This window comes from Loxodonta africana, chromosome 25 (genome assembly GCF_030014295.1).
Source record: "Loxodonta africana isolate mLoxAfr1 chromosome 25, mLoxAfr1.hap2, whole genome shotgun sequence".
Taxonomy (NCBI): domain Eukaryota; kingdom Metazoa; phylum Chordata; class Mammalia; order Proboscidea; family Elephantidae; genus Loxodonta; species Loxodonta africana.
In genome coordinates this window covers 34,451,468-34,478,141 of record NC_087366.1, presented here as the reverse complement: position 1 = coordinate 34,478,141, position 26,674 = coordinate 34,451,468, and the positions used below count along the sequence as shown (strand labels likewise).

Below are 26,674 nucleotides of genomic sequence, written 5' to 3'. Positions count from 1 at the left end.
ACTAAAATGAGTGTGTGAGTATATCTGTCCTTTCCTCTTTGAGGGGAGAGCAGGCAGCACTGGGCCTCTGTGTATCTTGTAGAGTAGGTCAAGAGAAGTTCACACTTGTTAGCACTGGCTCCACCAGAGGCTTTGTGGATGTTTCCCACTTGCCTACATTAGCTGTCTATAAGCAGCCTGATCTCTAGCCAAGAGCAATACATTTGACAAATTAGGTATGTGATGCAAAACAGACTGCATTTCAAAATCATGTGTATTGGAAGGAAAAACCAAATACACAAAATTTAAAATATGGTTGTGTTAAGCTGTTTAAGACCTATTTAAGACCTAGTATCCATTCTGATATCGTCTACGTCCTGAGTTTCTTTGCCTCCTCTTCCTGATGTTCTGACTTTTAGGTATTTCATTCTTCATTTTATCCACCAGCAACAAAACATGCCCAGGAAACTCAAGCCAGTCAAATAATTTTTCACGTGAAAGCTGTGCTAAAATCTTCCTCATAGGATGCAGAATGTTATAACTGAAAAGAGCTTAGATCAGAGCAGGAACAGCAGGAATGTCCTGACCCCACAGCAGGCATCGCTAACTGATAAGCAACCAGTTAACCAGTTGCCATTGAGTAGATTCTGACTTATGGTGACCCCATGTGTGTCAGAGTAGAACTGTGCTCCATAAGGTTTTCAACAGCTGATTTATTGAAAGTAGGCTGTCAGGCCTTTCTTTCAAGGTGTCTCTGAGTAGACTTGAACTGCCAACCTTTTGGTTAGTAGCTGAGCTTGGTGGGTCATACACCACCCAGGGACTCCTAACTGATAACAGAACCTTAAAATTGGGCCAATGATTCAGGGGACATCTAAGTCAATTGGCAAAATAAATTCTATTAAGAAAACATTCTGCATCCCACTTTGAAGTATGGCGTCTGGGGTCTTAAATGCTAACAAGTAGCCATCTAAGATGCGTCAATTGGTCTCAACCCACCTGGATCAAAGAAGAATGAAGAACACCAAGGTCACAAGATAATTATGAGCCCAAGGGACAAAAAGGGCCACATGAACTAGTGACTTACATCATCCTGAGACCAGAAGAACTAGATGGTGCCCGGCCACAACCGATGACTGCCCTGACAGGGAGCACAACAGAGAATCCCTGAGGGAGCAGGAGAACAGTAGGATGTAGACCCCAAATTCTCATAAAAAGACCAGACTTAATGGTCTGACTGAGACTAGAAGAATCCTGGTGGTCATGGTCCCCAAACCTTCTGTTGGCCCAGGACAGGAACCATTCCCGAAGACAACTCATCAGACATGGATTGAACTGGACAATAGTTTGGAGAGAGATGCCGATGAGGAGTGAGCTACTTGTATCAGGTGGACACTTGAGACTGTGTTGGCATCTCCTGTCTAAAGGGTAGATGGGAGGGTAGAGGGGGTTAGAAACTGGCAAAATGTTCACGAAAGGAGAGACTGGAAGGAGGGAGCAGGCTGACTTATTAGGGGGAGAGTAAATGGGAGTATGTAGTAAAGTGTATATAAGTTTATATGTGAGAGACTGACTTGATTTGTAAACTTTCACTTAAAGCACAATAAAAATTATTAAAAAAAAAAAGATTGGGCCAACGACACACACTGCTCATCAATGGAATTGGCATGTGAATTGAGGCCTCTTTGGAGTTCCTGGGTTAGCGCGTAAATGTATTCCATCAGTTTACATAGAAGGAAATTGAAGCCTAGAGAATTCAGGGACCTACACTGGGTCAGGAAACCCTGGTGGCATAACGGTTAAGAGCTACAGCTGCTAACCAGAAGGTCAGCAGTTCGAATCCTCCAGGTGCTCCTTGAAAACCCTAAGGGGCAGTTCCACCCTGCCTATAGGGTCACTATGAGTCAGAATCGACTTGACGGCAATGGGCTTTCACCTTGGGTCATGCTGAGTTTGTGGCCTATGAGTGACTGGAATCCTTGTCATCTCGCTCACGCCCAGGCTCGTGCTCCTTTGGCTTCCCTGGCTGGTCTTGGTCCAGATGGCAGATAGTACATAATGTGACTGTGGCTCTAAGGCTGTTTTTGCAGTCATCATCACCCAGAAAAGCCACATCACTGTGGTGGGTCTTGAAAAATCTAACGTGCATATCCTAATACTGCTAACTCTACAGGGCTTTACTCCTTGGTCTGAAATGGACTCACCAAAGTAGGTTCTGGGCATTCTTGCTGTCTCTCAAATACACCACACTCTCTTACTTCCCTCTTCTTGCTGTTTCCTTGGCCTGGGATGCTTTTTCTCAGGCTTCACCAGGCTAACGCCTTGTCACCTAGAGTGGTCCTGATTTCTGGCTGCTTCTGAAGTCTCCATTCCCATAGCTTTCACCAACCTCGTAATGACCAGTCTCTGAGGTGGCCTGTGAGCTCCATGCCAGCTTGCTCATGGCTGGTCCTCGAGCGCTCACACTAGTGCCTGGCACAGAGGTGGGCTCATGTAGTAGTTTTACTAATCTAAATTTTACTGAAATACTGTTGGCCCTGTATCCCCTGAGCACGTATTAAATTTGGTCCATATACTTTCTTGCAGTTTTCTTTCCTTTCTGCATATTTCTGATAGATATTTTATGAGCGGCTGGTGGATTCGAACTGCCAACCTTTTTTTGGTGAGCAGGCAAACTCTTAACCACTGTACCACCTGGGATCCTTGTTAGAACAAGGGGTTACCAAATTAATTTTGATACAAAATGCAGAATATGATAAAATGACATTAAATATGCATCTTCAACTAAAGTTGAAGATTGTAAATTGAAAGATATACTTTTTAGCCAGTTTAGTTCCTTACCTTTGAGACTAATTTATTTACGTCAACCTCATCCCATCCTAACCCCAACAAATAGTTTCATCAATATTTGAGCTAAGAGGCTAAAACCTTATTATCTACAGAACAGTTCAGCAGTCATGATGGTGATGTTAGTATAACCAAGTTGTATTAATGGGTATGAGTGAACTGGTTTTTTTTGTTGTTGTGTTTTGTTCTGTTTCCCACCAGTATAAGTGAATCATGTGGAAAATGACAGTGTAGACAATGTACAGACAGCAACATATTAGTCAAGGATGGAACTTTTGAGACTCAAGCTTCAAGGAGCACTGTATTTTTAGAAAATAAAGCAAGGCTATTTGCCTGAATTATGATGCTGATTCTGGTGCGATCTGTTGGGACATTTGTTTTATCTAAGAACTTGCCCAAAGAATCAAGTTGTTTTGGAAAGAGAGTCATGAGATTTCATCACATACTGACATAGTCTCCCAAAGTGAAATTTCTGTAATTGTATAATTCTGAGCTTTTAAAAATATCAGGAAATACAAACGCATCTGATCTGGTGATGGCACTCTTACCATAAAAGTGGATTTTAATAGGGTTGAAAAAGATTGAGACAAAGAAATAAGTGTGTTATTGGCATTTACGTCTTTATTTTTTTACTCAGAAAATGCTTATGAGTATACTATTCATTCATTCAACAACTAATTGTTGAGTACCTATACGATGCCACGCCCTGTAAGCCAGTGACACAGGGAATGAATAAGACGTTGTTTCTGTCTTCAGAGAGTTTATAGTCTAGTAAGTAAATCAGTCACGACTCCAAAATGTCAGAGCCACGGTTGCTGCACAACCATGGTGATATGAGGGTGCAGTACTGTGTTCAGTCATGAGGGAAATAGAGAAGCATATGACTCAGAGCATGTTTAATTAGTTAAGCTTTTCCAGTTTTTTGGATATACGTATAAAATGGAAAATATAGGGAACTGTATAATTACATGTTGAATGAATGTTGGGCACCTAGTAGGTGCTCAGTAAACATTAGTTGAATGAGCAAATGAATGATTAGTGCTTCGTAAATTCACTAAAAAAGAGTTCATTTAGGCTGCTGTGGACAGAAAAAGCCTCGGGACTTAAAGGATAGGCCTTGAAAGATTGAAGGATGCATGTGTATTGTAAGATAGAGACGAACAGGCTCATTCACCTATGAAAAAACAGCTCTTAAAAAAGCTTAGACTATAATTTTTTTTTTTTTGGTGCATATGAATAAATGGGTGGTTTCTAGAAATTTTAAACTACATCTACTGAAAATTTCACTTAAATTGTAATTAAAAAAAATTTCACTGTTATAAAACAAATTCACTGAGTCTGGAATTTAAAATTCTAAAATGAGATTTACTTTATGTTTTAGCAAATCTTGATTGTCACTTTGTAGATAAACTGGTTTCTGCATGTGATGGACATGGTTCCGAGAGAGATTGTGTTTTGTAATTTATTTTTCCTTTATGGCAAAGTAATACATAGTGCTAAAAATCAAATAGAACAGGATGTAATGAAAAGCAGCAGATCCTTGGTAATGTCTTCCCATCTCTGATTCCTCCTCTCCAGAAAAAATTACTTTCTATTCTTTAGGTATTTCTTCTGGTATTTTCTTAAGCAATATGCGTGTTCTGCTATTTTTTTTTTTTTTTGATATTTCAGATTTGGTTGTCTACTGACTTCCTCTTAGGAAAGATAAGGATTTATCTGTATTATCTTTCTCATCCATTAACAGTTTTCCCTTCCTCCCACCATAGTTTTAATATTTTTGTTAAGCTATACTCAGTTCTTTTTTTAACTATTATATTTATTTAATTGTTGTTCCCTTCTGAGCCCAATATGATAACTTTCTTTTCTGATTTTTGTTTTTATATTTTCTAGGCTTTCCATTAAAAAAAAAAAAAAACTCTGATTTTTGTTTTTATATTTTCTAGGCTTTCCGTTAGCCATGTAAAATAACTCTGAGTCCAGCTTTACACATACGCAAGCCTGTCAGATAATCTGTTGGTTCCATATGCCCCTCCCAGACTCCCTCCTGGAACCTGATCCAGTCATTCTTGATTTATTCTCTCTTTGTGTTCTCCGGTCACTCCAGAAAAGGGGTACGTGAGAAGGAGACTTCTTGAGACATTGTGTCTCAAATGTTTTTATTCTACTTTGTACATAATTGATAGTATAAAGTGTATAGAATTCCAGGTCGCAAACACTTTCCTTTCAGAACTCTAAGGTATTGTTCCATTTTCTTCCAGCTTCCTCTGCTGTTGTTGAGAAATCTGATGTCTTTCTGTCTCCTGGTCCTTTATATGTGACCAGCTTCTTCCCTGCAGGAAACTTTCAGAATCTCCAGGAGGGAATCACAGTGTAATGGCCCAGAGAATGGGCTGTGGAGCAAGACTGGATGGGCCCAAACCCTGGCTCTGTCACAGCTTAACCATTGCCATTCAATTCCATCATCAGTAGTGGTGGTTACTACATCAAAGAATTGTTGGGGAATTAAATTAGTCAGCATAATAAACGTAAAGCATTTGACATAGTCTTTGGCAGTCAGAAAGTATTTTTACTGAGATTTGATGCATCTTCCTCCCCCCGACCCTTTCCTCCTTTTCTTTCTTCTCCTCCTCTTCCCCAGGTTTTGAAATTTCATTGTTATACACCCAGCTTTGTGCCTTTCTTCATTCACTGTGCTAGACAGTTGGTGGCCCTTTATAATCTGGATGTCCTACAGTTCTAAAATTTTTGTCAATAGGTGAATGATGTATTTCACAGAATTTCCTTGGTGATTAAATCAAATCAGGTTCTATATGTGAAAATCCTTTGAAATGTACATACTGATAGATTAAAAAAGATGTCAGGCATTGTCTGATTTTGGAACATGAAGGACAATTTCATCTTTGTGTATGATGAGGAGCTGCTATACCCAGGGAAAGAAGATTGTATTCCTAACCCCTTTCCCCCCACATAAAAAGATGCTAGCAGGAGGTAGTTAGCAACCTAGAAAACTCTCCAAAGCCTCTTTAATTAAAAGTGACTAAAATACAGTCATGTGTCACTTAATGTACATTCTGTGAAATAGGACATTATGTGATCTGAACATCGTGTGAACACCATGTTATATGCAGGCAGTCTCCGGGTTACACACCCAGCTCCACCTGTTGTTCTGCCTCCTGAGGAGCAGGAGCAGCCCAGCCAGCATCCCCTGCTGCTGCTGCCTGCCCACCCACTGGACAAAGCTGGAGAGCTGTATGTACTAGATACACTAGACAAAACCAGGCCTTACAGATTGTGCGGCTGTGGGCCAGGTGGTGTCTGCGCTGGACTTTGTGCATGTCCGGTTGCAGGGCAGGGGGTGCACAGGAGTATGGAAATATGGCCACAGGGACTGGGTGGGGAGTGCTGTGTGGGTGCTAGGAGCTCCATTGGTGGTGGTGGCCCTGGCTGCTGCTGCCCTCTTGGTGCGGCCACTTCTTGATATAACCGCCACTGCCACCTGGAAGTGGAAACACTGGGAGGAGTGGGATGAGCCCGGAGCCTGGTGCTTGTTCACTCTGGATGTCCAGGGTCTTTAAAACCATTACAGGGAAATAATAAAAGGAGAGCTGCTTTTCCTTATTAAAAACAAATACAAAACTTATGGGACCATGGTCGGATGTTGCCTAAATGGACGTTATGTGACAGGTACCTGTAGTTTGAAGTTTTGAATTGAACTAGTACTAGCTGAGGCATCATTTGTTATGATGCTTCTATGGGAAAGTGCATCACTGATGCCAAATAAGTGACTTGTAGATGATTTTTTTTTTTTAAAGAAAATAGACTGTCAGTTACAATTCTGCCTGCATTAATTATTCCCTCTACTGTTGTTATTTTTATGTACCTTCTCTTCCCCTCATTTTCTTTTCCTCCCTGCCAGACCCTCCTCCCCCTTTCTCATGCTCTGCCAGATCTCCTCTTATTCCAGGGGGAAACTTATCTTTCTGTGTCAGTCTCCACAAGGCTGGAAGAGGCGGCGGGGAATTGGCAGTGAAGCCATGTTCACAGTGCAGTGATAAGAGGAAAGCGGAATTTAGTCACCTCGGTGTGAAGGGGAGGGATGCAGGGGAGGCTGGAGAAGCACAGGCTAACCCCAGCCAGAAATAAGAAGAAAAGAGCGGGGGACAGCTGCCAACCTCAGATTCCAGCTCTCTGCAAGCCACAGGGCGTTTACCCAAGTGCCCACTGGGGTTTTCTGAAACTGCTGATGATCTTAAATGATGTGAAAATGAAATGAATGGTCAGTAATTGGAGGAGTATAGAAATACGTAGCACTAAAATTCAGCAAGTCTCAATGTGCAGCACACAGTCTGTGTGCAGACAGCCCTGCAGCAGCTCTGGGCTCTGCTAGCGCCTCAGGCGTAGGAAGAAATGACGTCAGTATCAGCTGCAGCAGGGATGCCGCTGTGGTGTGTCCTGTTTCACTTTCCTTAATGCCGGTCTGCTGGGATCTTATCTAAGTAGTTTAACCCTCAGAGCACATGATGATAGGATAGTACATAAGGATGCCAGTGGCAGAATAGGAATGATGTCTTAAAGTGACCCTGTCATTGAAGTAGCATCCAAGTCCCAGTTTACTTGGGGGAGGAATTCTGCTTTTCCACATTTGACATTTACTGAGTACCTGCTGTGTCCTGGGCACCATGCTGCGTGGGGGGGATACAGAAATGAGGATGCCTGTGGCCCCTGCTCTTGGCAAGATGCTCGTTCTAAGTAGGGCTGTCTTTCATCCTGTGGCCACTGTGAGAATACTGGAAAGTGTAAATTTTGATCTAACCTTCTTCCTAGGAAAATTTTATAAATGGTTTCATTAGTTTTTTTTTCAGTTTTAAATACGATAACTTAGTATTAATGAGTACCTTTATGTCAAGAAGACAAAGCACATTATTGCACTGATTCTCCCAAGAGCTTCTCCAGCCCTTTGAGGAGACGTGAAGGACACATTTTCATTCCTGCTGAACTAATGAAAAAATCAGTAGGGTGGTTTTAGGAAAATGGGCTAGACATTTTTAAAAAATTGAGTTAGACTTTATATCAAATGTAATTCCAGATGGATTATTTAAAAAGCTAAAAAAAAAAAAAAGAAGGAAACCAGAACAGTACTGCACAAAAATATAGGTCAAGTTATGTAATCTTGGTTGGGGAAGAAAAAAAGACTAAGCATGACCCCAAAGTCAGAAACCACAAAGGAAACAACTGGAAATTTCTATTCCTTGAAAAATGTAAACCTTAAATATAATGATTCCCTTATGTCATTCTTCACCACCTAGTATTTCTTTGAGAAGTCTACCATATGATTGAACCCTACAGTATTTATTTATTCATTCGATACTATACATAGAATACCTAACGTTTGCTAGGGTCTGTGTCAGATGCTGGGGAGAGGCACTGGTGACCCAGACAGTCATGGACTGGCCCTTGTGGGGCAAGCCTTATGAGAAAAGAGGGAAAGCTGCAGCCAGGAGTGAAACTCCTGCCCCTGCAAGGCAGCCAGCGTCCCACTTCGGAAGCACCAGCTCCAGCATTCCACTCTGTTAGGCTTCTTCTCAGACTTTGTTCTACCAGGTGTTCTCTTCACTTAATGAAGTTATCAGTCAATCATCTTATCCATTATGCTGCCTGATATTTACTGAGTGACTCCTGTGTACAAGATACAGTGCTGAATGCTGAATGGGACTGAGAAAGACAGCCATGGCCCTGCTGGTTGTAGTCACACTTAACTGGGAGAGATAGGCATTAATGAGACAGATCAATATGTGTGTTCACGTTGTTTGAAGTGCAGTGAAGGAAAAGTACAGGGAGTATAAAATAACAAAAACCAGTTGCAGGTGAGTTACTTCTGACTTCTGGTGAGCGACCCCATGTACGTCAGAGCAGAACTGTGCTCTGTAGGATTTTCAGTGGCTGATATTTTGGACATAGATTACCAGGCCTTTCTCCTGAGGAGCCTCTGGGTAGACTCAAGCCTGCAACCTTTCAGTTAGCAGCCCGACACTTAACTGTTTGTACTAACCATGGACTCCTCAGGTAGTACAAAGGGATTCTAATGTAGATTTGGAGTCCCTGAGTGGGGCAAATGGTTAATGCACTCGGCTACTAACTGAAAGGTTGGCTTGAGTTCACTTAGAGGCACCTTAGAAGAAAGGCCTGGAGATCTACTTCCAGAAAATCAGCCACTGAAAACCCCATAGGACGTGGTTCTACTCTGACTCTGTTACCATGAATTGGAATCAAATCAATGGCAACTGGTTTGGTATTTGGATGTAGATGTGAGGGAAAAGAAGAGACTTGAGGAGATGACATTCAAATTGAGACCTGAAGGATAAGTAGAAGGTTAGCCCTCAAAGTGGAAGCAGAGGATTTCAGCATGAGAAGATGTGGGAAGGCCTTGAGTAGGCTTGTTGTGAACCAGAAAGGCTGTTGTTGCTGGAGTGCTGGGAAAGAGGGCTAGCATGGTAGAGGAGAGGCTGGAGACAGCAGGAGCTCAGCCTGCAGGGCCTGGTGGACCTCGTAAGGACCTTGGATTTATCCTAAGCAGAGTTCAAGGGCTTTGAGTGGCAGGATGTTGTGATTTGCTTTACGACTACCAAAGATTACCCTCGATTCATGCTACTGGCTTTGGAAGTTAAGCCTATTTCTAAAGAATAGATTGTGGCATATGTACATGCTAGCGCTAAGGTCTTGTCTATCTGGGATTTGTCCTAGCAGGAAAAATGCGAGTGAAAAATGCAATTGCCTATAGCAAGAAGATGCTAACAGCCTGGATAGGATAATTCCGTTTTGTAGAGTCTCTTTGCCTTATATGCCTCAGGGATAAATCAGAGTCAGTTGATTGAGCTGCACCGTATTGAAATGCTTATCAACATGTCTAACCCATCTATGGGACCGAGCCCTGTATCCTTGCAACTTAAAACGTAATTCAAGATTTTATCCTAAAGATAAAAACATCGTAAGGGTTTTTGATTAACTTTTAATTATTGAGGAGGATTTATTTTAGTAACAAAACATCTAAATAAAACACAATCTGAAAACCCTTTAAGAAAATTTAAGGCATTCAGTCGTAGTAAGTCGTATATAAACTTGTAAATGGCATAGTTATTTGGCATTATTTTTCTCAAGGGCCTAATATTCCAGGGAAAAGAGAAATAATAATGCTACAGTAATGTCTTTTCATGGTCTCTTTGCATATTCAGGACGTTGCAGAAAGACAGTTATGAAATATCATTGCCAATGCTTTCTTTTTAACTTTACTTGGTACGAATACCAAGACAATTTGGGGACTGAAGAAATATCATGTTATTACGTTTGTAAGCCTTCTTTTTTTAAAATCAGTTTTCCTTGGTTGTCCCATAAGAAAAGATTAAGTTTAGTCTTTTAGAATTCAGAATTCTGGACTGGGACTTTTGTTTAACATCCTCCTATGTTATGATTCGTCTATTTGCTCTCCTTCTGTCCCCAAATATGAAAACTCAGTATGCATTCCATTCATCTGTTGAAAGTGTTCTTGATCTAGAGGTTGGAGGATTTGATTGGGATAAATGACTGAGGTTGGTGGAAAGCATTTAGAAATAGGTAAGAATGGAAGGCATTTCGAAATAGGTGAGAATGAAAGTGAGATTAAATTTCTGTCAGTATTTAGAGTTAGCGAAACCTAAAGTCAAAGGTTGCAGGTGGTTATCTCTGGGGCTTGCTCTCCACACGTAATTCCTGGACGTTTATCGTCACTCCCTTTTCCTAGCCCCTCCCCAGCCCTGCTTTGGCTACATGTTATACTGACCATGAAGTGGGGAAACCAGGCTTTGGAATGGATCTTCACCGGAAATGCTTTTTCCCTTAATGTATAACGTGTATGCTTGTGGTTTGGAGTCCCTGGGTGGGGGAAAAGGTTAACGTGCTTGGCTGCTGACTGAAAGGTTGACAGTTCAAGTCCACCTAGAGGTGTCTAAGGAGAAGAGCCTGGTGATCTACTTTCAAAAAATCAGCCACTGAAAGCCCTATGGAGCACAGTTCTCCTCTGACACACATGGGGTCACCATGAATCAGAGTCAACTCCGTGGCAGTGGTTTGGTTTTATTTTTGTAGCTGTGCTTGCTAACATATGCAGAGAGTGTAAAATGTGTTTTCTGTCCTTGCATCTAGGCTGCCCATCTAGAGATTCAGAATCCGTCAGTGACGCCATGTGGTAGCTCTCACGCGACATCCATATGTCAGTGGTTGTCATTTCATTGCCCTTGCAGTACCTCACGTAGTAAACTAGAGCTGAATTATGGGCTGTGACCTGGTTTCCAGCTCAGCCTTTCTGTGAGTGCTGACTAAGGGTGCTTAAAAAAACAAAAACACAAACAAACAAAATGCACAAGTTTACATAACTTATGAACAAATAGGTTTCTAGTTCTCTAGAAGTTCTTTTTCTCCTTCAAAAGTCCAACATTTTGTCATAGAGTTTCTATCATCTTGTTTTACTTTATCTTGCTTTGCTTCTAACCAGAAACTGGCTTATCATCTTAAAGATGCAGGGCCTCAGTGTTCCCTGTGTTATTGTGCAGTATGAATGCGGCCCCTGAGAACACCCTGTTCAAAGTCAGACAACAAATGGTGCCACAAACCACGTCTTCCTAAATATCTTAAGCACAAGCTTTAAAATGATGTCTATGATAGTTTCTTCCACACATCACCCAAATACACACACACACACACACACACACACACACACACAAACCCCAGGAACCAATAGGAGCTAAAGTCTCAGTGAATAAGTATGTTCAACTGTCAAATATTTGGAAAGGAATGGATGGTGAATTCAGAGCTTATTAGTGGTTTCTACTTTATTTGAGGAGCCCTGGTGGTACAGTGTTTAAGCGCCAGGTGGTTTGAACCCACCATGGGAGAAAGATGTGGCAGTCTGTTTCCGTAGAGATTTACAGCCTTGGAAACCCTATGGGGCAGTTATAAGGTTGCAAAGGAGCCCTGATGGCACAGTGGTTCAAGTGATCGACTGCTCACCGAAAGGTCGGGAGCGTGAAACTGCCAGTGGCCCTGTGGGAGAAAGATGTGGCAGTCTGCTTCCGTAGAGATTTTCAGCCTTGGAAACCCTATGAGATTGCTGTGCGTCAGAGTCCACTCAATGGCAGCATGTTTCGTTTTATTTGAAATCCATTGCTTTATGTGTTTCTGAGATGGATAAACTGATATTGTTATAAGAAACTCATTTTTATGTTATTATTATCTGCGGTCCCTTTTTGTAGTCTGCAATGGGACCGTGCCCCTGCACGCAAATCAGCCCCTATCTCCACTCACTGAAAAATGTAATTTTCTAAAAATAAATGTGACAAGCTTTTGAAACTCTGGATCTCATTCCCTCATCCAAATAGTCCCCAGGTCATTCTACAGTAATGAGCTGCTAAACCTTTATTTTAATTCAGATGTTGTCTTAACAGCACTGTATATGAGATTGGCTTATATTTCAATTCATTTAGTTTTGTTTTTTTTTTTCCGGAAATCTAGCTAAGGTTGTCATGTTTCTCTGAATTGGTGACAAGTGCTGATAGAACTCTGTAAATGTATTTTTATAAGCGCGCTGAATTGTGTAGGATATGATGGCCTCAATCTGACACTACTGATCTTTTATACATTGAGAAATCAGAAAAAAAAATCTTGTATACAATGACACCTAACTGTGACTGAATGTACTTTATGAGAGATTAAAATAGGAAATGTTGTTTAATATGTTACAGTTAGAAGGTTTTTTTTTTTTTTTTTTTGTAATAAGGATAAAATATCTAAGGATAGTATCCAGTATCTAAGGATAAAATAATAAATGGACATTCACTGAACCCCAGCTTTCTGGCAGGCTTTCTGCTAGGAACTTGCTAAATACAAAAGCAAATAAGACATAATGCCTGACTTTCACAAACTCAGAAACTGGTGGGGAAGATTAACATTTATAGCTACTCTGCAGTAGCGTAGTGGTTAAGGTACTAACCAAGAGGTTGGCAGTTTGAATCCGCCAGGTGCTTCTTGGAAACTCTATGGGGGCAGTTCTACGTTGTCCTATAGTGTTGCTATGAGTTGGAATCAACTCGATGGCAGTGGGTTTGGTTTTCAGTTTTGCAGTGTGGCAGGCACTGTACATGTGGAATTTGCTGTGTACAGTGATGGCACAAAGGAATAACACACTTTGCCTTGAAACTAGAGATAATAGAGAGAGAGTGCCTGGCTCAGTGTCTGGCACATACCTAATGGGTATTTGGTAAATGGTAATATTGTGGAGTACCAAAGATGGAAGTCACAGGGGTACACCCCAGGAGTAGGTAGAAAGGAGGTGAGGTACACTAAAAATATACTATTTATAAAGAATTTTTAATCAGCAATAAAACCAATTTAGAGTCAGGCTCCTTTTTACTATATCCATGTTCTGGCAATGCTCAACAGTGTCAAGAGTAAATACTCCCCACTGGGTGGACATGGATGCTTCCATTGCTTTGTCCTTGGCACCCCCGAAGTATTCATGTAGTGGAGCAGGATTGGGAGGGAGGATATTGAAAAACAACAGAACACTGTCAAGTAGAACTATGGAAGGACCTTCCCAGGAAGGCAGCCAGCACGTGAAACGCCCAGCTACCTGCAGCGTAGGGGGGCGCTAGAAGTATGTTCAATAAATGGTGAGAGTCAAGGAGATATCTACATGGAAAAAAGAAATGGATCTCGACTCCTACCTTAAACTGTACGCAATAATCAGTCCAGATAGCTTGCAGATCTAAATGTGAACGATAAAACAGTAAAGGTCTTTGTGTCTTAAATAGGACACAAAAGACCCCAAAGGAAAAAAACAAGAGAGGTTGGGATATATTAAAATTAAGTATTTTTTCTACAGAAGATACTGTTAAGAGTGAAAAACAATCCACAAAATGGGACATGCTTTCAATACATATATCTGACTAAAGATTCATGTCTGGGATGTATAAAGAACTCCTAAAATCAATAAGAAAAAGACATACAATTCAATAGGATTATAGACAATAAACCTGAAGAACCACTTCACAAATGAGAATGTCCAAGTGGCCAATAAACATATGAAAAAGGTACATTAGTCATCAGGGAAATGCAAAATAGTACTACATACTCACCAGCATGGCTAAAATGAGAAAGAGAGAAAACGTTTTGGCAAGGATGTGGAAGAAACAGAAGGAACTCTCTTTTGCATTGTTCGTGAGAATATAAATTGACAAAACCCCTTGGAAAATTGTTTGGCAGTATCTACTGAAGCTAAGTATATGCACACCCAATAACCTAACAGTTCCACACCTGGCTATTTACCCAACAGGTCTGTATATATATGTTTACTGAAAGACATATACAAGAATATTCATAGCAGTGCTCTTCATAATGGCCGTAATGAAAATTACTCAAATACTCATCAGTGGTAGGCTGGAAAAATGAACGGTGGTGTATGCACATAATAGATTATTATACAGCAATGAAAACGAACAAACTACAACTACACACAAAAATGTGGATGCATCTCACAACCCTAATGTTAATCAAAAGAAGAATACCCATTGCAGTAGAGTAGATTCTGTCTCATAGCAACTCTGTAGGACAGAGTACAACTGTCCCATAGGGTTTCCTAGGTTGTAATCATTGTGGGAGCTGGCTGCCACATCTTTCTCCCATGGAGCAGCTTGTGGGTTCAAACTGTGGACCTTTCTGTCAGCAGCTGAGCACCTAAGCACTGTGCCACCAGGGCTCCAAAAGAATAACAGGCAAAACTAAGCAAGGGTGTCCAGGGCCCGAGCATTGGTTACCTTTGTGGGGCAATGACTATGGGCAGGCTTGGAGGGCTTCAAGGTGCTGGGAATACTCTGTTCCTTCATCGAGGTGCTGGTGGCACAGCTCTAGGCATCTGATTTATGTAAGCTTCTGTGTATAAAATGACTAAACCAAAAAGTTTTTTTTTTTTTAATCTGGTGTGGTTTGTTCAGGTAGCCATATATAGTTCAGTGTGGAATTTAAGTGGAAATTTACAGAAGACGACTCTGGAGAGTTACAGAGTGACAGATTATGGAAAGTCCTATATGCCATAGGAGACCTGGTGGTGCAGTGGTTAAGCGCTTGGCTGCTAACCAAAAGGTCGATGGTTTGAACCCACCAGCCACTCAGCAAGAGAGAAATATGACAGTCTGCTTCTGCAAAGATTACAGCCTTGGAAACCCTATAGGGCAGTTCTACTCTGTCCTGTAGGGTCACTGTGAGTCGGCATTGACTTAAGCAACAGGTTTTTTTGTTTTGTTTTGTTTTTCCTATATGCTATGCTGGAAACCCTGGTGGCATAGTGGTTAAGAGCTATAGCTGCTAACCAATAGGTTGGCAGTTCAAATCCACCAGGCGCTCCTTAGAAACCTTATGGGGCAGTTCTACTCTGTCTGATAGGGTCGCTCTGAGTCAGAATCGGCTTGACAGCAACGGATTATATGCCATGCCAGAGTGCTTTGAATGTACAGATAGGGGCAAAGGAAACATGAGCAGCAGAAATACCATGGCTAAATTTGTATTTTAAGCAGATCTTTTGTGGCAACAGTGCAGAAAAATAGATGGAGTATAGTGATGCTGGAGCTGAGGAGATTGTGCACTCTTTTACTCAGCAATTTTGATTGAGGAATTACTAAGTTAACATTGGAGATACCGGAAGTGAACACAACAATGTCCTACCGTCAGGAAAGTTATTTTTCGGGGGGTAACAGGCAATAAATATACATACAAATAAACAAATAAAATATCAGATTGAGAGATATTTAATAAAGAAAAATAAAATAAGGTACAGAGGTAGAGAGGGAGGTGACAAGGCTGCTTTAGATATGGTGATCAGAACAGGACCCACTGACAGGGTGACACTTCAGCAGAGAGCTGAATAAAATGAAGGCATAAGCCATGAAAACATCTGGAGAGTCCCAGGCAAACAGGACTAGCAGGTGCAAACCTCCTGAAAGGAAACAAACTTGGCACATTTAATATTCAAGGAACATAAATAAGCCAGTGTGTCTAGAGGATAGGGAGTAATGGAGAAAGTGGTTGGGAATGAGATTAGAAAGGTAATCAGTTTCCAGATCACTTAGGGTCTTGTAAGACATGGTAAAGGAGTCTTTGGGTAGTACAAATGGTTAAGTGCTTGACTAGTAACCAAAAAGTTGATAGTTCATACCTTCCCAGAGGTGCCTTGGAAGAAAGGCCTAATAATCTGCCTCTGAACGGTCACAGCCTTGAAAACCCTGTGGAGCACAGTTCAACTCTGCAGACATGGGGTAGCCATGAGTTGGAATCAACTTGATAGCAACAGGGATTTTTGTTTGAGATATGGTAAGGACATTGGATTTCCTGTTAGTCACAACCCAAAAAAATGATGGGCTAAATGCCACAGCAAATACCTCCCAAGTCTCCATGCTTAACACAATACAAGTTTATTTTTTGTTCACATAAAGTTCCATAGGAGCTTGGTCAAAAGGCTTTCCTAGTTGCTTTCCTTGCATTATAGGAAGGCCATGGGGACTTGGGGATCAGGCTTCTTTTATCTTGTGGGATCCATCATATTGTGGTCTGAAGGTTACCCCTGAGTCCTAACATCACTGAGCCAGCACATAGAAGGAAGAAGATCATGCACCCAGTACTTAACTACCTTGACCTGGAAGTGGTACACATAACTTCCACTCACATTTGTTGACAAACACTAGTCACATGAGCCTCCTGTACACAAAGAATAACCAGGAAATGTCTTCCTCAGGTGGAGTGCCACTTCCCAACATCACCTCTACACTAAGTGGAGCACGAATCTTTGGAGATCAACTCAATAAAATTTGCCACAGATTACAATGGAAAGATATTGGGAGAACTTTAAAAGGGTAGTGCCAGACTCTTAAAAATTCATTTGGCTGCTGACTGGGGACACTGGGGCATTAAAGGAAGCAAGAAGACCAGGTTGAAGGATGTTTCAGTAGTCTTGGTAACAAATGCTGGTGACTTGGACCAGGGTGATGGCAGCACAGGAAGAGAGATGTGGTTGAATTTGGGACAGATTTTGAACACAGAGTCAATAAGATTTGTTTATAGCTTGGGTATATAAGATGTAAATGAAAGACTAGGGAAGGGATTTTGACCTGAGAAACTAGGTGTTTAAATGTCACCTTGCATCTCAAAGCCAGCTTCTCAATTATGCCCCCCATGATCATCCTGTTTACCACTGCAACCCACTTGAACCACCCCAGTATACTCTTGATCCACTTCACTCTGCTCAATTGCTCTTCAACTTTCTAACTTACTATATAATGCACTTATTTATTTTGCTTATTATTTACTGTTCACACTAGAATGTAAACTCCATACAGGCAGGGATTCGTACTGTTTTGTGCACTAACTATCCCACATGACACGTAGTTGGTGCTCAGTAAAGATTTGTGGAATGAACGAATGGAGAAATAGGTTTAGGTGAGAGAGCATGAAATTAAGAGCTTTGTTAGGGGTATGTTAATCTCAAGATGCTAATTAAACATTCAAGAGATTTTGAATAAATAGTTGGATATACTGGTTTGAAGTCCAGAAAAGAGGTCGTGGGTGGAGACTGATTTTTAGTAGTTATCAGCATATTGGCTATATTTAAAGCCAGGAGAATGGATAAGATCAACTGGGGAGTTTCAAGAAGGAGGAAGCGATAAACTGGGTCAAATACTTCTGGGAGGCTGATTAACATGGGGACTGAGATTGACTGTTGTAGCACTGTGTAGGTCATGGTGACCTTAACAAAGCACTTTCATGGAGGCAGTTAGGAGGAGAACCTGATTGGAGTGGATTCAGGATAGAAAAGGAGATAGGGTTGTGGAGAAAGTGAGTGTAGACAAAACTGTATTGAGAAATTTCTACAAAGGGGAGCCAAAGTAGGGTGATAACCTGGAAAATGCCCAACATCTAGAAGGAGATGTAGGGTCAAGGGATTTTATTAGGATGGATGATAATACAGCATGCTTGTATGCTGATAAGAATGATCCAGTAAAGGGAGAAAAACTGGCAATGCAGTAGGCTGGAGGATAATTGTAAGAGAAAAGTCTGTAAGTAGGTAGGAAGAAATGCGGTCCAGTGCACACAGATGACAGTCAGTCTTCATTAAGAAAGAGGGAGTTCATCTAGATAAAAGGCAATTATATATACATATTTTTAGGCAAACAGTATTGAGGGTCTGAGCAGTGGGAATAGAAAGGAGAGGATAGATGTGTGGGAACTAAGCACATGGAATTAACACAATTTAGTCACGTAACATAGAGAAAGATCATTAGGAACAGTGATTCTGAAACTTAAGTATCAGAATTGCTTGGAGGGCTTGATAAAACACAGATTGCTGGGCTCAGCCCACAGATTTTCTCATTCAGTAAGTCCAGGATGGGATCTGAGAATCTGCATTTCTATGAGGCCGCTAGGGAATGCCGACACTGTTGGTCCTTGCTTCTCAAAGTATGGCCTGAGAACCAGTAGCACAGACTTTACCTGGAAGCTTGTTAGCAATGCAAGGTATGTCTGGCTCCACCTGAGACATACTGAATCAGAGTCTGCATTTTAACAAGTGATTCATTTTCATGCCAAAGGTTAATAACCACCCATTTAAGACTGTTTTTCAGCCTTGACTGCACCTGGGAAGATTTTAAAGCTCAGGAAATACACTAGCCCAATTGTATCAGAGCATCTCAGGTTGGGTCCAAGGTGCTGATATATTTTAAACCCCTTTCCCCTACCCTAAGGCCCTAGGTAATTCCAACATACAGCCATGGTGGAGAAGCACTGATTTAGTATGGCTCCAAAGTATATTGTCTAAATCATTAAGTGAATGGAAGTGTCATTAAATAGGATTACAAATGTATAAGGAAGCGCAGGTGTGTGGAGGTTGGTGTAGACTTCAGTTTTTGTTATGTTGTATTTGAAGATTCCCTTGGGACATCAGATGAAGCTCTCCAGTTGAATATTTAGATCTAGAGTTCAGGACAGAAATGGGAGATGGAGTTATAGATTTGAGGACCATCAGCATGGAAGTAATTATTAAAGAGGACCAAAGAAAGCAAACAACCAAGGGTAGGGGAAGAAGACCCTGCAAAGGAAATAAGAAAAGTGTGAAAGGTTTGAGAACATGTAGGAGATGATGGGATGGAGAAGCTAAGGAAGGAGAGAGTTCTAAAAAGAGGGCAGGATCAATGACATTTTATGTCTCAGAAAGGTCTAGTGAGATAAACTAAGAAGTATCAGATGTTTGAGAGTCAGCAGGTCACTGGTGGCCATAGCATGTACAGTTCAGTGAGGTGGTGGCTGCAAACACCCAGTGGCAGAAGTTGAACGTGGGAATTGTGCTACTTGGCATTAGAAAAGAGCTGTATTTGAGGCAAGGGAATGGCTGCGGAGCCAAGATGCAGGGGAGAATGGTACCCAGGGCATCAGTGGGGGCACAGCCTCAGGAAGAGCAAGTGGGAGATAAAGGTGGACGTGAAAGTAGATAAATTTGTAGCTACGAAGGTGAAAAGGTGAAGGAATTTGTGCCTAATAGCATCAATTTTCTCTAGGATGTAGGGGTCAAAGTTGTATGCTTGGAGGGAATGGAGAAGGTACCTTGGAGTTTTTTTTTTTCATATACTGGCACAAAAGATATAAACCATTAAATCTATGTGTAAAATATAGAATATACAATATTTCATTAATTAAAATTAAAAAACCCTGTTGCTGTCAAGTCAATTCTGACTCATAGTAACCCATTATATATTAAAAATTCATTCCTTGTGAAATAACACATTTCCAAACCTACTCCAAAAAACATTGTACATTGACCATTAAGAATAATACCCACAGCTGAATTCCTACCCAACATCCTTACTCTTTGAACTTTGTTTTCCTTTTACTCTTCCTCCTGTTTCATTTATATCACTAAAAAAAAAGTTTTTAATTTTTATCTTGATAATTCCTTATTGCGTCTCTCTTCTGTTTATTAGGCTAATTCTTGGAGTGTTTGTTCTCATAATACTTTATTTCCCGTACCTTTGAAGTACATCCATTTTATCCATTCTTGGCATTCTCATACCCCCCCCCCCAAAAAAACAAACCCAGTGCCATCGAGTCGATTCCGACTCATGGCGACCCTATAGGACAGAGTAGGAATGCCCCATAGAGTTTCCAAGGAGCGCCTGGCGGATTCGAACTGCCTACCCTTTGGTTCGCACCGGTAGCACTTAACCACTACGCTACCAGGGTTTCCATTCCTATTCCATTCAAATGAATTATTTTCAAGTAAGATTTATGAATGATAAACCTCTCGTCATGTTTTTAACCAAAACCAAGGTAGTTTTTTTTGTTATTGTGTTGTAAAGATAATACATTCTCATATAGAATCTAAGCCATGTAAAAAAGTAGGTAAAGTATCAGTTCCCAATTGTGTGTGTGTGTGTTTGTTTTGCTTCCTGAAATCCTTTGGATAAAGGCCCAGTGAAGTTGGTTGAAAACAGGTCATATGTCTCTAATCCTGACTAAGAAACCTGGAAGACACAGTTGTTTTTGTGTTACTCTGCTACTGTGAGTGTCAACTGTTTCATGAGTTGGTTCTATTTGCAACTCAATGTAAAATGCATATGTCTCTCTTGGTTTTTTACTGTAGATTATTGGGATATAATATTTTTTACTGGTGGTACAGTGATTAAGAGCTCGGCTGCTAACCAAAAGGTCAGCAGTTCAAAGCCACCAGCCACTCACTGGAAACCCTATGGGGCAGTTCTACTCTCTCCTATAGGGTCGCTATGAGTCAGAGTTGACCCAACGGCAGCGAATTTGTTTTTTTTTTAAACTATAAATTGTTGAAGAATGTGGTGTGAGAAGCCTGAGGGAGTTGCCCTCTTTCTAAATTTATACTTTGAGACTTGCCAGTAGAGAGTAGATTTGGCTCTTTTACCACCACCTGATAAGAGACTGCAGCCCACCACAGCCTCACACTTATTAGTAGAACTGAGAGCATCTGGGAGGGAGTGAGTGAGATGGCCTCACTGACAACTCTGGGACTGAACCTGGTGTGCTTACCTCAGGGAGGCAGGAAGCTGAACAGACCCCTGGATCCCATTATGGACCCCAGAGGCAGGTGTGAAACATCTGCCCCACCCTCGGTAATATGGCTTAAAGTTTTCACTGTGACCAGCCCAATCAGTGACTTCTCCTCCCCAGAGGGAGCAGCTAGTAAGAGGTGGTTAAGAGGCTCCACAAGGGTGTGTTCCTATGCTATGTCATCTGTCTTATGACCTAGAGCTACCATAACAGGAATACCTTAAGTGGGGGGCTTTAAAGAATGGAAATTCATTTACTCACAGTTCAGAATGCTAGAAGCCTGAATTCAGGATGTGGCTCTAGGGGAAGGTCCTTCTTTGTCTATTGCAGCTTCTAGTAGCTGCCAGGTGAACCCTGGTGGCACGATAATTAAAACACTCAGTTGCCAACTGGAAAGTTGGCATTTCAAACCGACTAGCCACTCCACAGGGGGAAAAGACCTGGTGATCAGCTCAGGTAGATTATAGCATAGGAAACCCTGTGGGGCAGTTCTACTCATAGTGTCCCTTTGAGTTGACGTTAACTTGACGGCATACAGCAATGGTAGCTGACAACAATCCCTGGCATTCCTGGGCTTACAGATGCATCTGTATCTGTCTTCTATCTTCCTCTCCCCGCTGTGTGTGTCTCTGTGTCTATTACTTTTTATAACTCAGAAGTGTTTAGGTTTAAGACCCACCCTACACAGGAAAGATCTCATGAACATAACAAAGGAAAGCCCCTACTTCCAAACAGTATCACATCCATAGGTACAAGGGCCACGATTTCAACACATATTTTTGGGGAATTCTTTTTAATCCACAACCTGTGGAGGACAGATTTTCCCTCTGCCTTGAGGAGTGGGAAAGAGAGATGTTTCTCCTTCCCCTCTAAGTGAGTCCGGGGGGACACTGAACACGGAGGCTCAGATAGGCAAAGTTAATTGTTCACTGTCACACAACTAATGATTGATAGGGCTGGAACGCAGACTCAGGTTGGTCTGATTTAAAACCTTAGGTCTTATGGGAATACACTTGACTCTGTGTGGTACTTCCTTTGTCGTCAGTCTCATGGGAATGTAATCTGTTCATAGTGATAGGGATTTTAGATCATCTTTCTCATATTTCTATTTGTTGCATAGGGATTGGATTGTTGATTAAAAATCAAAAAGAGTCAGAGAAGAGCCTAGAAACTCACTCCAGCCTCTAAAGTAACTCCAAGCCTGAAAGGAGATGGACTCATGTGATTTTTGCTCCAAAGCTTCATCCTTCACTTTCATCCTTACTTGCTCTGAGATGCCTTGACAGCTCATTTCCCTGAGCTCAGTAATAACTGTATATGAAGAAATCTATTGACTCTAAAAATTGGGATGCTGGCCTACATATTTTTATTTTTGAACTGTGTAGATACAAAGTTAAGACTTGCTGCTCCAAAGGGAAATTGACATATTGCGTCTAGTACATGGCGTTCTTAATCAGCAGCTATTGAATTAAAGGGGGGATATTACTTATTATTACTTGTACTTAAAAAAAATAATTTGATCAGTGGCTGTTCTAAGTGGCTTTTGTATTTCTTTCAGATATCGCCCATTTAATGTGGTTTGAAAGACTCTATGTTTGGCTTCAGTGTTTTGAAAAATATATCTTATACCCAGCAATAATTCTGAATGCCCTCACTATTGATGCATTTGCAATAAGCAATTACCGGAGACTTGGTACCCAGTAAGTGCATAATGATTTATTCTCATAATGATTTGGATCACAATGTTTTCAAAATCCAGTGACTTTCTCTAACCAGGCTGCAGGAGAAGCCAACATATACCTATGAATTATTGGCCATGTAAAAGTGAGCCACAGTAGTGTTTTACTCAAACTCTCTACAGCTAACTGATATTGTAGTGTGTCTGCTGTATAAACGAAGTTAGATCTGCTCCAAGTGATGTTATGAATAAATTTGAAAATCATCCCACAAAAGCTTAGTCAGTGAGCCTTAATAAGACGACGGAAGCACAGTGTGAATCTTGGGCTCCTGGAGTTCTCAACTTAGTGCTCATGTCATCTCATTTAGCAGAGGTTCTATCATTTTGTCCTGGGGGAGGGGGAATTAATCACTGCCGTTACTCTTTCTGCATTTATCAGCTAAAGCGTCTTAATTAAAAAAACTAGAGCACAGAAGCTTATCTAGTCAAGATGCTTGTGTTTTTGCAAAGTGTTAACAAAGTACAGTTTATTGGTTTCGTATATTAGAATTACTTCTGAGTTTATAAATGGAGAGCTACTTGGTAATTTGTGGACTTCTCATTCTGACAAAAGATGAACGTTTCTGGTCAAATGCGTTGCTAGAGTAGGAGAATGAGAAAGAGATTCTCTTTCCCAGATTTGCTTATTTGTTACATTCTTTAAATACTGTGTGCCCAACGAAACCCTAGTAGATAATCCCAAGCATACTAATTCAGACCTGCTCTTCCTTTTAGGGGTGATGTGGGCATGTTAATTGATATTTGCCAAAGTTTGAGCAAGGTAACAGGCTTTTTAATACTCTGTTAGACTTTGGGTAGGTTCACAGTCACAAAAAGTGAATATCATAACTTTCCTGTCTTCTTTCCAGTCCAGGCCTGTCTTGGCTATGCTAGGAAGAGAAGTCCAAGCCCTTAGGTATCTGTCATCTTAGACTTAAGATCTGGGGATGAGAATTAGCCCCACTTGATAAAGGAAGCAGATAATGGGGAGAGCCCAGTCTAGGATATGGCACTCTACATTGGGAATATCCAGTATTTCTACTTGTGGCAAGGATTTCCAGTATGGTATCACCCTAGCTGATCCCTTGACTACATCCCGGAACGAGGCAGATCCTCCCTCAATTTCTAGGACATGCAATCAGAAACGGAATATCAAAGAAAGCACCAAGACTGCCCCAGAGCATGAACCTAATGACTTAATGGTCTCCCTATCCAAAACCAGAATTAGGGCGTGGAGCTGAGCCTGCAAGTTGAGGCCATGTAGTTCTGGCTGTTGGCAGAGGATGGATGCAAGAGCCAGGACCCAGACAGAGTCAAAGAACCAATTCAGAGAGAGTCCAGTCTGAAGTAATGTCACTCTCTATCCCTTCTACTGGATATTTTTCCCAGGCATTAAGTCAGAAAGGAGAATCTTACCTGTATATATCCTAGTTTTCTCTACTCCCAGATGATACCATCAGAATTATTTTCCTCAAGACCCATATAAAATGTTCTATTCTGGAGGCATCCATTTGAAGATGTTTAAAAAAAAAAAAAAAAAACAATATTTCAGACACCTCATTCGACTATCTGCTCTCAAACAGGACAGCAGGAGGTGGTATATCAGTATCACCTAGAGACCTTTTTCCAACTATATAAGCTTGGCCTCAGTCCTGTCTTCTCTGACAACCACTATACCAGATAGTGGATTCTTCAATAACGGCAACTGTTTCTTATTCAACTTTTTATACCAAACCCCTCATAACAGTTAGAAAGATTGGTGATTGGATGATGGAGTTGGGGGCTGGATAAATGGATGAGTGGATGAATTGTGGTATCTTGTTTTATATATATATATATATATATATATATAAACAACAACCAAACCCGTTCCAACTCATAACAACCCTATAGGACAGACTAGAACTGCCCCATAGGGTTTCCAAGGAGTGGCTGGTGGATTCAAATTGCCAAAATTTTTGTTAGCAGCTGAACGCTTAACCACTGCACCACCAGGGCTCCTGTGTGTGCATATGTGTATATATAAGTACAGTATATATATATTTTAAATATATTTTATGTATTATAAAATGTTCTAAATGGATGCTTTGCTTCTGTCCCAGCCCTTTGTTCTTTGTTGACTGATCACTAAGCCTTTAGTTATGAGAACCTTCCTCTAACTGTATGACAATCTGTGAGCCATTAACTGTAGCCATTAATCATTACAATGTTTTAAAAACCATAGACATCAGTCCTTAAGATCTCCTGTAATTTTAATGAGTCATCAGTAGTACATATAAAACAAAAGCAGTCTCTTTTAATCATGGTCACAGAAAATAGAAAGTGTAGAGTTGACCCTTATCTAGGTTTTGCCTGAATAACCCAGAATACCACCACTTTCCCCCTGAATACCAAAATATCCTTAGTCTTGAGATACCTCATCATTGGTGTCAATCCAGAGAGCTTTGGCTTACCCCATGGGAACTTTTGTACCCTGAGCTGTTGTCTAGGGCAACTGGACCCAAAGTCATGTTTTCGTACATGGGTATTAGTAAAGGAAAACAAACTATAGAGCAATATTCAACCCATGCTGAAGCAATGCTGAAGGTTCTGTGCTGAAGTTACAGAAAAGCATTGCCATTCTCCCCAAATCTGTGCGCAATCAAAGGGAAATTTTTCTCAGAAGCCAACTCCAAGCCTGTCCCACAGGACCTGGGACAAACCTCCTGAGTCAGAGTGGAAACAAGCGGCAGCCTTAGGTCTGAAAGCTTATAAAATTTCATATTAAGGAGTATGGATGGAATTGCCAAAATTAGATATTATTTACTACAAAAATGACAATTTTGCACCTAATAGGTGCAAAGGCTTTGGAAGCATTTTTTAAATGCCCGCATCCTTGGCCGAGATACTGATAGTGCTAATAAGGGTATAGGGCCCAGGATCCTGCTAGGCTTAGGGAAATTGAGGTTTGGCCCTAGTTAGTTGTACTTAGCCAGAGGGAGAAAACCTCCCTCTGTGAAGCACAATCATTCTCTGAGAAAGCATTTCCATCTCTGTCTTTCTTTTGAGCTCCAAATAACATTTTACAATTGGGTAACTGGAGGGGAATTGGAAACCCTGGTGGCATAGTGGTTAAGAGCTATGGCTGCTAACCAAAAGGTCGGCAGTTCGAATCCACTGGCGCTCCTTGGAGACTCTATGAGACAGTTCTACTCTGTCCTATAGAGTCACTATGAGTTGGAATCAACACAATGGCAGTGGGTTGTGGAGGGGAATTTGGTTAAAATGTACAAAGCCTTTTTTCAGAAGGACAGGCCCCTTATGGAGGTGGCTGCTTACTGTTACACTGTTCTGAGCTGTTAGCATTGACTTTCGCTCTCTGGATAGATAGGTTGTTCACTGTTGACTTCACCATCTGGTGTACTTGTACATGTAAGATCTACTCCCTACATGGGATAATAATCTGCCCGGGTGAGAGCATTCAGGATGTAGTCCTCAAATCCGAGTCCCAAAGACTATTTCTTTAGTTGATTCTGCCTGTGATGAACTGAAAAGGCCTATGCCATGGGAAAAAATGTTGGTCATATAATTTTAAGTGAAAAAAAGGCAGACCAGAAAGTTTATGATCGCTAGGATGACAAATACGCTGAAGGACATAGGAAGGTAATATGTTAAAAAAAAAAAAAATGGCTGTATTAGGGTCCTGATTTTTTCTTTTTGGAATTTAGTATTCAATCTTGTCCCATCACTGGTTCAATGAAATTTTTTTATAGTGAGAAGGCCTACACTGAGCACAGTCTAACATGGACAGCATTTGATCTGCTGGCTCGCTTGGCACTCGGCTTTCTGTGGAGCCTCCTCATGGTAGTAGAGCCTCAGATAAGCTCACACTGAATTCGGTGTCCCCACTGAACAACACCAGACAGTATGAAAAGCACATGATGGGAAGGGAAGTGTCTGCAGTGGCCAAGAATATGTGCTCTAGAGTCACTCAGAACTCAAGTTTTCACT

The 26,674-nt window shown here is 41.1% G+C and overlaps 1 protein-coding gene across 1 annotated transcript in view; it reads left to right on the top strand.

Moving 5' to 3' along the window:
* PCNX2 (pecanex 2) overlaps positions 1–26,674 on the top strand; it is a 360,142-nt gene that overhangs the window by 148,304 nt on the left and 185,164 nt on the right. The window contains exon 20 of the mRNA XM_064276483.1: positions 22,526–22,667. Within this exon, the coding sequence (XP_064132553.1) occupies positions 22,526–22,667 (142 nt within the window). The remainder of the gene's footprint in view (positions 1–22,525; positions 22,668–26,674) is intronic.